This window comes from Microtus ochrogaster, unplaced genomic scaffold (genome assembly GCF_000317375.1).
Source record: "Microtus ochrogaster isolate Prairie Vole_2 unplaced genomic scaffold, MicOch1.0 UNK44, whole genome shotgun sequence".
Classification (NCBI taxonomy): domain Eukaryota; kingdom Metazoa; phylum Chordata; class Mammalia; order Rodentia; family Cricetidae; genus Microtus; species Microtus ochrogaster.
This window is the reverse complement of record NW_004949142.1, coordinates 132,073-144,241: the sequence shown is the minus strand read 5'-3', so window position 1 is coordinate 144,241 and position 12,169 is coordinate 132,073. Positions and strand designations below refer to the sequence as shown.

The following is a 12,169-nucleotide window of genomic DNA, read 5'->3' as shown; positions in this document are numbered from 1 at the left end:
AGCTAGTTCCAGGACAGGCTCCAAAACCACAGAGAAACCCTGTCTCGAAAAACCAAAAAAAAAAAAAAAATCATTGTTGCTTCCTCATCTGGATGACAAGTGGAAAGATGGCTGCAGCATTGCTTTAGAAGGCCTGTGCACATCTTGACTGGAGCTGTCTGAGCGTATGAAAATCACAAGAGATGTATATAGTTGTTAATAATACCATCAGGCCAGTTCTAGATATGGATATTTTGCTTTAGTATTTAAGGTTTGGTCGGAATTTAATTTGGGGGTTTTAGTTGTTGTCGTTTGTCTTTTTGAGCCAAGATCTAGATAGCCCTTGACTGGCTGGAACTTCCTCTGCGTAGACCAGGTTAACCTCAAACTCACAGAGATCCACACTTTTGCCTCCTGAGTGTTGCAAATTTTTGTGCCCACAGAAAATAATCTCAACTCTTCCTTTCTCAGCATTGATGTTTTAGCAGGTACATATTGAAACTTCATCTAGTTATCAAATGAATTACTAACCCTGGCAGTAGTGACAGGTGCCACCTTCAGATTGCCCTCAGTTCCAGTGTTAACAAGCTCTTCTCCTTTTGACATCTCATCTTTCAGTCACTTTGCTTTAAGGGCAGATTGAACAGCTTCAGCTTTCCTCCAAGGCAGGACTTGAATGATTTAGCTAGCTCTGAATTGTTCCTGGTGCCATCCTGGTGGATTCTAAAGATCCACTTTTTCCTCTGCTGGTCTCAAAGGCTCAGGCCCATTGGTTACAGCTTGTGTGTTTGGGGAAATCAAAAATGAAGTTAGGCTCCATTTGGACACAGGACCTGGATACAAAAAATAAGCATTTGGGCTAAAAGCACCAAGTGTCTAAGTCTCTTGTCTAGGCAGCTGCTAATAAACTGTGTTTCTATGAAAATAAGTCCTTTTTATGAAACTGGGAATAGCTAATTCTGGACTGATGTGCAGTGTGAGGTTAAGACTTGGCAACTTGTCACAACACAATTCTTGTTCTTTCTGCTGTGGGCTGACTCTACATTACTTGCTTTGTTTGCTCTAGAATGGAATCTACTCACCATTTACTAAATTGAAATGCATTTCTTGGGGGAGGCAAAGTCCAGTTCACTGGGTCTTCCATTTTAAAGAGAAAGAAGCCCCACTTTCTCTGTGACTGGTGGTTAGAGATCTTGTTTAGCTTGATTAAATCCAGGTTTCAAACCTGGATTCGGAAAAATCCCTGGGACAGATTTTTCATGACAGCTGTTTTGTCTTAGTTTAAAGAAATGTTTATTTATTGTCCTTGCCTTATTTCCAATAGTACAGATCAATTTTAAAGTGCTTATCAATATCACAGAAGTGAGCATTAGAAAGCTTAGATTGTAACACATGCAGACTTTGGGGTCTGACAAGCATGGTCACTCTCTGACATTGGACAAGTTACTTAAACTCCAGCAGACTTGAGGTTGTTTTGGGGAGGGTGTGTGGGAACAATGAACCTTACTCGACTAGTTGTGCATGGAAAGAACCTGGCCAAAATACCTGTTAGTGTATTCAACTGAAATCGTTTAGGTTTATATTAGGAGCCAGCAGTGCCCTCCCTCATGCTCCGTGGGAAAAGTGTTGAGGAAAAACCAACGTTCAGGAGCTCTTGTTATTAATAAGCCTTGTGCTGCTGGCTCAGTGGCTGGATGCCTTTGGTTTTCCTCAAAGATCTGGCTATTTATTCTTAATCTCTACTGACTGGAAAAGCTGGATTTGAGATAGGTCAATATCTACTCCAGAGTTTACTCCATTTCTTCAGAGTGGTTTTTCTTAGCTTCTGGAATCCAGTTCAGGGAAAGCCCTTGAAATCTCTTGGCATGTCTGTTGTTAAAACATAGGCTTTTCTTAGAGTTTGTGTAACACTCTGCTTAATTTATGCTTAAAGGAATTTTGTATCTTGCACGGAAAGACTTCAGTTGATTGTCTTATGTCCTGCAAGTGAGGGAGGTCTTTCCTGGGTTCTTTTAATAGCAGATGGCCTTTTTAAAGCATCATGACAGGTGGTATAAAAAGATTTTCAGGCAGATTTCCACCCAGTACAATAAAATCTGTCAACATTAGTAAGTCACCCCATTTTCCTTCTTTCATCTAGCAGTCTTTTCATCTTAGGGGCCCTACCAGGACAGTGTTGAGGAAGTTTGAAAACGGAGGACAGCTTTGTCAGTTTGTGGTTTAAAATATGTAAGAAATGAAACACGAATCTCTCGCGTGCTGTGTCGTAGACTCAAGCTGCAATCTCCTGCTTCATCGCCAGTGTTAACCTGCTGGGGATGTAGCTCAGTGCTTTCCTAGCTCATACAAATCCCTCGGTTACATCCCCAGTGCCAGAAGGGAGAACCAAAAACTGACTTTTGTCTCTCTTTCAGGCAACCCTAAATTGATTTCCCTTTTGCATGTATGGAGAATAGGAAAGGAAACAAAAATCTCTAAAAGAAATATGCTTTCATACTTAGTTATGTTACACTAAAGAATCATCTTTATTATTCGAGTTGGGAAATAGGATGTTTTGAAGTACTTTATTTTCCTCCCCCTCCAAGACAGGGTCTTAATATGTATACCTTACTATATGCTATGTAGACCAGGCTGGTCTCCAAGACACAAAGATCCTCTTACCTCTGCCTCCTGAGTGCTGGGATTAAAGATGTGTACCACCACACCTGCTGCTTAGGGTTACTTTTTTTTGATTGAGGTTAGTAGTTTGCTCTTTTTTTTAATTATTTTATTTTATTTAAAGTTTTATTTATTTATTGTGTATGCAATGTTCTGCCTGTATGTCTGCCTTCAGGCCAGAAGAGGACACCAGATTTTATTACAGATGGTTGAGAGCCACCATATGGTTGCTGGGAATTGAACTCAAGTACCTCTGGAAGAGTAGTCAGTGCTCTTAACCGCTGAACCATCTCTTCAGCCCCCAATATTTTTTTTTTTTATTTCATGTGCACTGGTGTTTTGCCTGCATATATGTATGTCTGTGTGAGGGTGTCAGATCCTCTGGAACTGGAGTTCCAGACAGTAGTGAGTTGCCATGTGGGTGCTGGGATTTGAACCTGGGTCCTCTGGAAGAGCAAGCAGTGTGAGCAAGCAGTGCTTTTAAACTGCTGAGCCATCCATCTTTCCAGCCCCAGTTTGCTCTTCACAAACACTGTTGTGTCTTGACTTGATGAATGGTAAAAAGGGCAGATGTGCGTGGTGTGAAGAGAGAACGCTGAGAGAGAAGCACTTCCTCCAGCATTCTGGGTCTCTGCTGTCACTCAGCTCCGTCTTCCATTGTTTATACCCATATGCTTTTCACTCCTTTGTCACATGCTTCCCACTGGCCTCCAGTGACAAAGGGGAAACCACTTTTCAGGAGGCTCAATTATTAAGATTCTTAAGGCTGAACTGTTTCATATTGAGAAGTTGATTGCTCTGAGTGGAATTACCTGAAAATGTTTTTCCTAGAAGTTTGCAAATGTAGACATTTTAAAGGTTTGTAAGCCTAGCACTTGGGAGGCTGCGGCAGAATTGCCACAAATTCAAGGATAGTCTAAGCTACATGTAAAGACACTGTCTCAAATTTTCAAACCCAGCCCTTCAGAAACAAAACTAAAGAGGGGCAGTAGTTGTGACATACTGGAAAAGTTCACTGTTGGCTTTCAGCGCCTCACTTACAAAGCATGTGTGTAGTGTGCACAAGGCCCAAGAAGTTTGAGCTTTTAACAGCAGAGAGGAAAAGGAAAATAAGCTGCTTGAGGAAATGTCAAAATGTCTCCCGTGGGAGGGGCTGTAGGCTAGAATAACAAGCGAGATGAAAGACTATGAAGTTTGTGTTATTGTTACTGTTTTGGTGTTTTTGTATTTTTTTTTTGGTTAGGATCTATTTTTACTTTATGTATATGAATGTTTTGCATGCAAGTATGGATGTGCACCACTTGTGTTCCTGGTGCTTTCAGAGGTCCAAAGAAGCCATTGGATCCCCTGCAGCTGGAGTTACACATGGTTGTGAGCCACCATGTAGGTTCTGGAAACTGAACCCAAGTCTTCTGGAAGCAAGAGCAACAACTATTCTTAACTACTATGTCCTCTTTCCAGCCCTGGTTTGGTTTTTTTGAGAGTAGATCTCAGATAATACAGGCTGTCTTCAAAGTTGATGTCACCAGGCTTGGATTTGAAATCCTGATCTCCTAGGAGACTCTGCATCCTAAGTGCTGGGATGGCAGGCTTTGTTTTGTTGTATTGTGTTGGGTTTTTGAGACAGTCTCAATCTGTAACCCACAATGGCATGGAACTTACTGTGTATCTCAGGCTGGCCTCAAATTCAAAGCAGCCGTTCTGTCTGAGCCTCCCCAGATTGAGGAATTTCAGGTGTGAACTCCTGCACCTAGCCAAAAGTTCTCTTGATTTGTTTGAATGTCTCTGAATAGAATGTAAATGGGCTGGATTATTTTACTGGGCTCCTTTGTGTCCATTAGCGTGATGGACAGATCTATAAATCACTTTGCGTCATACTAAGTTGAAGCTTGGCTCTAAACCTCAGACTGCTCCTGTGAGGACATAGAGGTCATCCTTGAAGTATAGTAATGTAACTCTTCTTTTCCTTTCCAGGGAAGCGGAATCCTTCAAGGAACAAGGGAATGCATATTATGCTAAGAAGGACTACAATGAGGCTTATAACTACTATACAAAAGCTATAGGTGAGAAGGACCTGGTCATTGCAGTAGATAGATTTATTTGCCGGATGCTGTTGTGTTTCCTGCCTAAGAAGCACTTTTTGCTTAGTGAGCTGGTGAACTCATGACCTGATCATCTTGGGATCGGTAATTGTTTTCTAGCTGAGATGCCCAACATATACATCTGATTGTCAGTGCTTCCTTCTTCTATCTTAGGAAATGGCCTTTGAGGATAAAATTGAATCTTGTCTCCATGCATTATGACAGCATTTTTTCTTTTTATGAGTTTCATGTAGACCAACATTAAACTTGCTTATAGTTGAAGATGACCTTGAACATACACAGCAAGAGTTCTTGTTTTGTTGTGTCATGTTGAGGTGCTGGGGATGAAATCAAATTGGATGAATCATTGCTCTTCTCCATTTCCACAAATAGAATTTTGGCTGTGACCTTTAGAGAGAGTATGTCAGCATGGGAAGAGGTTACATGCAGTCCATGGTTTCTACTGTTCTCTACCCCCATTCACCCCAGCCTATTATTATTATTATTATTATTATTATTATTATTATTAGTTTTTCAAGACAGGGTTTCTCTGTAGCTTTGGAGCCTATTCTGGAGCTAGCACTTGTAGACCAGGCTAGCCTTGAACTCACAGATATCCGCCTGCCTCTGCCTCCCAGTCCTGGGATTAAAGGCATGCGCCACCACCGCCCAGCTTAATGTTTTATTTTTTGAAATGGGTTCCCTGTATGTACTCCGGGCTAGCTCAGAACTGGCAGAAATCTTCCTGCTTTGGCCCCCCATTCTCTGTTCCCCTCAACATGTTTATATTTGATTCTCATGATCTAGGTCTCTTATCCCCATCCCCCTCCTTTTTTTGGTGTGTTGTGCATGTGTGTGTGAGCATGTATAGGTCAAGGTTGATGTGGGGAGCATCCTCAATTGCTGTTCCATGTTATTCATGGAGGCAGAGTCTCAATCAAATCTAGAGTTAGTTGATAGTCTCGATGGCTAATTTTCTCAGAGGGTCCCCTATCTCTGCCCTTTGAGGTTGGAGTTACCAGTAGGTCACCCAGCATTTACTTGGGTTTTGGGGATCTTTTTTTTTAATTAATTTATTTATTATATATATAATATTCTGCCTGAATGTATCTCTGTGGGCCAGAAGAGGGCACCAGATCTCATTACAGATGAGCCACCATGTGGTTGCTGGGAATCGAACTCAGGACCTTTGGAAGAGCAGCCACTGCTCTTATCCTCTGAACCATCTCGCCAGCCCCAGGTTCTGGAGATCTTGATGATGATTCTGTATGACAAGTATAACTATTGAGACAGCTCTCCAGGCTTCCGTGAAATAGTTCTGTAAGAGATGGCCCTGTAGTTTTAAATCACCGTGTGCTGAGTTTTTTGTTTTGTTTGTCTGAGGCAGGGCCTCACTATGTGTAGCCTTGGCTGTCTTGGAACTGGCTACATTGACCAGGCTGGTCTTAAACTTAATCTTCTACTTCTGTGTCTAGAGTGCTGGGATTAAAGATGTAAACCACCATACCCAGCTGAACTTTTTTTTTGCATGAATATTTTTATATTTTTAATTTTTTTGTGTACTGAATGCTTTGTATGTATGCTTGTGTACTGCGTATGTGCATGGCACCCAGAAAAATCAGAAGAGGGTATCATATCAGATCCCTTGGAACTGGCATTGCAGATGCTTGTGAGCCACCATAAAGGTGCTGGGAATCAAATCTGAGTTCTCTGTAAAAGCAACAAGTGTTCTTATTCACTGAGTCATCTCTGTAGCCCTCTGTGCTGAACTCTTTGTGTTCTGTTATTTTTCCTGTAGATATGTGTCCTAAAAATGCCAGCTATTATGGTAATCGAGCGGCTACACTGATGATGCTTGGGCGGTTCCGGGAAGCTCTTGGGGACGCACAGCAGTCAGTGAGATTGGATGACAGTTTTGTCCGGGTATGTAATGTGTCTACAGTTCTGTTCTTCTAGCCCAGGGTTTCCAGTCCTGCAGATCATTCTCTGGGGTGCTGTTCTAATCAGTGCAGATGATATTGTACAGTAGTATCTCTGCCCTGTAGCTGCTAATCATCAGGAACACTTCCTCTTTTCATTCGGACAGCCACAATTCCTGACTGTGACTGCTGTCCACCGAACCACCACCCTACCTTTCACCGTGTGTTGATTTGCAGAGCATTTGTTGTTGGGTTTGATATGGCTCTGCAGTCATATTCCTTTCCTTCCCTTTGTGCTCTTTCTTTTAGGGACACCTCCGAGAAGGCAAATGCCACCTCTCACTGGGGAATGCAATGGCAGCATGTCGCAGTTTCCAAAGAGCCCTAGAACTGGATCATAAAAATGCCCAGGCACAACAGGAGGTAGGTCTGATCTGCTAGTATGAGAGGTGGCGGTGCGGTGCCTCTGGAAGGAATAGTGGCCCAAAAGACAGGACTAATGGTCCCTTTTCACCAGCAGCAACTTAGCTGACTTTAGGCAAATGCCATAGTCTCTGGGACTCTGTTTCCTTAACTGTTGAATGGGGTGTGAGTCTGTAAAAAGTGGAAGGTTTCTGAGATGACAGGGTGATGCTTCAAGGAACTAAGTTGAGTAAAGTTAAAGCCTTTGGGTGAATTGAAGCTGGGATGTAGCTCAGGTGTAGAGCACTTGTCTAGCAAGTTGTGAGTCCAGATTTTAGATCTTGGTGCTGTCAAAAAGAATTGAAATGTGTTCAGATCTGGCTTAAGTTGATAGCACACGTCGTTCAGTTCCACCTTCATGCAGTTGGTGCCTGGATGCATTTTAGCAGGCATCCCAGAACTGCCCAGTCTCTAGCGTACATTGTCTATTTTTTGTGTGACTCATATAGCTCCTGTCTTCCTAACAAAAAGTTCAAATTAGACATAAAGTTTGGGTCTTGCCCTTTCCAGTCTCAGGGCTTGGAATGTAGCTTAGCGGGCAGAGTGCTTGGATAAGGCCTTGGGTTTGATCCCCATTTCCAATTAAACCATATGTGGTGGTGCATATTTTGGAATTTCAGCTACATAACATGTTTAAGACTAGTCCAGGCTACATGAGCCCTTGTCTCAAACAAAAGAGAGTGTCTCCATGTAGCCCAGGCTAACTGGCCTTATCCTTCTCGGTGCTGGGGAGGATCTTTATTGTCGCCAGCAGTTTTAGAAAATGTTTAATTTAGTTCTCATTTTTCTTCCTCCTTTGTGTGTGTGTGTGTGTTAGAAATCAGTGGGGGTTTTTTTTTGTGTGTGTGTGTTTTGTGTTTTGTTTTAAACCTATGTGTGTACATGTTCTTGTTTATATGAGGGCAGGCTTGCACTAGCAGTCATGTTGGAGGTCAGAGTTGTTGTCTTAAAGGTGAACTCTCACCTCCCACCTTGTTTGGAACAGGACCTCCAGTTTTTGTCTTTCTGATGAGGGTCTCACTATGTATCCCTAACTGGCTTGGAACTTGCTCTGTAGACCAGGCTGCCCTATGCCTCTCAAGGGTTGGGTTTAAAAGTGTTGACTACCATGCCCAGAAAGACAGGGTCTCATGTTTGCTTGCTATATACTCCAGGCTAGCTGACACTCCAGCTATTAGAGAGTCTCCTTTTCCCGCCCCTATCTTACCATAGCAACGCTGGGTTTACATATGTATACAGCCATGTCTGGTTTAACATGGGATTTGATCTCAGGTCTTCACACTTGCATGGCAAGTGTTTACACACTGAGTCATCTCTCCAACCTTGTTTTGTTTTTTTAATTTATATATGTATGCCAGTAGAAGCCTTGTGCCTACAGAAGCCAAAAGAGGGCATCAAACCCACTGGAGCTGGAGTTTCAAGTTGTGAGCAGCCCAATATGGGTACTGGAACTGAACTCAGTACTGTGGAAGAGCAGCAAGAGCCCCTAACCACTGAGCCATCTCTCCTGTGTCATGCTCCATGCCTCCCCCACCTTTAATTGGATTTTTGACAGAGTCTCCCTGTATCTCAAACTGTCTTAACTCACGGTGTAATACAGACTAACCTCAAACTTGCTATTCTCCTGCCTCAGCCTCCTAGTGCTGGTCTAGACATACACCAGCTGGCTGGTTCTTTGGTGTGACTTTTTTCCCTTCTTTCATTTTTGACACAGGTTTTGACTATGTAACTATCTGTGTAGCTCTGACTGGCCTCACACAGAAATCTCCCTGCCTCTGTGTCTCAAGTGCTGGGGTTAAAGGCATGTACTACTATGCCCAGCTTTAGTGTTGTTGTTGAGACAATCTCACCATGTAGCTCTGGCTATCCTGGAACTCACTATGTAGACCAGGCTGCCCTCAAACTCAAGAGATCTGCCTGCCTCTACCTCCCCAGTGCTGGGTTTAAAGGTGTGCACCCACACCTTGCCTCAATGATATTCTTGAAAGAGCAAATACATCAAGGTCTTAGTGAATTTTGTGATTGATTAACCTAAACTACTTTTTTTTTTCTGGTTTAGTTCAAGAACGCCAATGCAGTCATGGAGTATGAGAAAATAGCGGAAATGGATTTTGAAAAACGAGATTTCCGGAAGGTAAAGTAGAAGTGATAGAACCTAGCATAGTACATGCCATTTGAATTTGGTTTTTGATTCTTTTTCTCTCTTAAAAGTACTTTTTGTTAAGTTGTTTATTTTCTTAATTATACTTTGCTTTTTGATATAAAGCAAAAGTCAGCCTGCTTTTTCCCATTGGTTATGTATGGTCGTATCTAGAAGGAAAAGCCAGTTGGAAATACAGGGGTCGAATAATCTATTTTTATCTGATTGTGAGAGTTAAACTCTTCAGTGGAGTAGATGCTATAAATGAGTATGGAGAGGCCCTTGCTTGTGTTTTTGGGGAGTGTGTGTAATCTGTCACCACTACCTTTTGCAGCCGTCTCCCAGCCTCACCCTTTCACAGTGCTGGATTGCAGCATGAGCCACCACTCCTTTTTTGATGTTATTTTGGGTCTTGCTCTGTAGTCCAGACTTGCCTGAAACTTGGCAGTCCTCTTGCTGCCACTATACCCAGCTTGGTGTTAGACTTTAATAAATATTATAGTGTGTGGTAGTTTTTGACAATCGTGTGTTAAAGGGGTTGATGTATCTGAAATAGGGAGCAAGTATGAAAGTTCTAGACTCTTTCTGGATCTTGGCGTTAAGCCTAAAGTATGGGTCCCATTGTTTCTCAGGTGGTAAAGAACTAGCTTTCACTGAAGAACCAAAGCAGGAAGTGGAAGGCCAGCAGACATCAAAAGTCATGATCGGGAGTTTTTTTAGGATCATTTGACAGAGATTTCAGTTCAAGGAAGGGAGATATTGCCTCATATGTAGGCGTTTGCTCAGGGCTTTCCGTAGCAGGAATTGAGTAAATGTTTTGAAGAACAAGTAAGCATCCTTCCTAACCCTCATATTCTGAGGGCCTTAATCAGGAATTAATATATCTGACTAGCTTGTGCAGCATCCCAATATTCACTTAGTATCATCCTCCTGCTCAGTGACTTTGATAATCATAATGTCTTTGTAGTGTGATTCTTGAGTTTGTTGTGCATGTGTGTGTTTGGAGAGCAGTTCTAACTACTGTCACGTTTTTTCTGAGGCTCACATAGACAAAAGCTTTGTCTTAAAAAGCCGTCTTTTGGATTTCTTTTCTCTCTTGCCTACTTTGGAGCCAGAATCCTGAGTTTGTGACAGAAACCTCTGTTTCTGACATCCCAGCACACACACACACCCACTGTAGCTCATGGTGATGTCACAAATGAAGAATTATGATCCTGGCAGGGGAAACAGATGAACTTGGAAGAAACAAAGATCTTCTTTGCCTGCAGCTGTCCCTACCGGGGACATGGTGGGGGGTAGGAGATGGAGCACTGAGCCTCCAACTGATGCTCCTCACGATGAGCAGAGCTAGCTGTGCATGGAGCGCTGTCCTTGTGAAACCACAGGGTGTGGCTGCTGAAGTGGTGGCTAGCTTTTCCCTCTCCTCCTCATCCTTTTTCTCTTTGAAGAAATCAGTACCACAGCTCCACCTACGTGATACCTCAGTTGTCATCACTGTCCTTAGAACATCCAGTGACCTCTGCCTTCTTGTCATGGTTGTGTTGGCAGCACAAAACTTCTCAGTGAACAGCTCAGTGTCTCACTATTTACTTCCTTGTTTATAGGTTTTTCTTGTTTGTTTTCAAGATAGGGTTTTTCTGTGTAACCCTGGCTGTTCTAGCGCTAGATCTGTAAACCAGGCTGGCCTTCAACTCACAGAGATCCATTTGCCTCTGTCTCCTGTGTGCTGGGGTTAAAAGTGTGATCCACCACTGCCTGGCTTCTGGCTAACTAGTGGCTTAGTTCTGCACTCCGATCTTCAGGCAAGCTTTATTTGTTAGATTACAAACAAAATCTCTCTACTTAGGCCCTGTGGTCTGCCCCCTATCCACCAGTGCTGGGGTAGTGTTCAGTATCAAGCATGGAGGCAAGAGCCCTCACTGAGCTGTATCTCGGCCCCATGCTGTTCATGTCACTTCCAGTCTCTTGTACCATGTTGTTGTACATACATACATCAAATACAGAGTCTTAGTTTTGCTTGCACGAAAGGTAGCGTATTGTTCATATTCTGTACATTTTCCCCCGCTGAGTAGGTCTTGACGTCTTTCCACAGTAGTACGTGGAACATTTGTGCATTCTACTTTAGAGTTACAGAGTCTGCCATTAGAGCAGTCTACGTTGATGAACGTTATCTTTCCTTGCTTTTAGGGTTCATATTCAGTCTTAGAGATTTCTCCTTTGACCCGTTATTCTTAGGGAGAATGTGAGTTAGTGAGGCTATCCCAGGAATAGCTGCTTAAATGAGAAGTGAAAGCTCAGAGAACAAAGTTGAGAAAGAAAGAAAGAAAGGAAGAAAGAAAGAAAGAAAGAAAGAAGAAAGAAAGAAAAAGAAAGGGGAGTGAATCCATGGAGGCTTATGTGGCCGAAAGTGAACTCATTGCAGTTTTGCTCTGTATGCGTGAGATACTGGGCTGGTGGGAGAAGTCACGTGACAACCCTTAGGACCCATGCAGGAGGGCTCTTTCAGTGCAGGAGTTTCTATACTAAAGTAAATGTAAGAAGGGCCAACCTGATAGTAAGATGTGAAACTTGATGGACGTGGTGGCAAACTACTTTAATCCCAGCATCCAGGAGGCAGAAGCAGGCATATCTCTGTGAGTTCAAAGCCAGCCTGATCTACTTGGTGAGTTGCAGGGCACCTAGAGCTGGACAAAGAAACTGTCTTTTAAGTGTTTTCAAAAATTAATTGATGTGTATAAATGTTTTGCCTCCATGTATGTCTGTGCACTGTGTGCATACCTAGAACCCTTATAGGCCAGAAGAGAGCATTGGATCCCTTGGGACTAAAATTATAGACAGTTGGGAGTTTTCATGTGGGTTCTGGAAATTGAACCCAGATCTTGTGGAAAAATAGCCAGTGCTCTCAACCACTGAGCCAGTTCTCCATGCCC

At 42.7% G+C, this 12,169-nt stretch overlaps 1 protein-coding gene across 2 annotated transcripts in view; it reads left to right on the top strand.

Annotated features, from left to right (window-relative positions):
- Window positions 1-12,169, top strand: part of Dnajc7 (DnaJ heat shock protein family (Hsp40) member C7) — a 38,502-nt gene that overhangs the window by 15,587 nt on the left and 10,746 nt on the right. For both annotated transcript variants that reach the window (XM_005369017.2, XM_026777017.1), the window contains exons 2-5: window positions 4,612-4,700; window positions 6,517-6,641; window positions 6,947-7,060; window positions 9,159-9,233. In XM_005369017.2, the coding sequence (XP_005369074.1) occupies window positions 4,612-4,700; window positions 6,517-6,641; window positions 6,947-7,060; window positions 9,159-9,233 (403 nt within the window). The remainder of the gene's footprint in view (window positions 1-4,611; window positions 4,701-6,516; window positions 6,642-6,946; window positions 7,061-9,158; window positions 9,234-12,169) is intronic.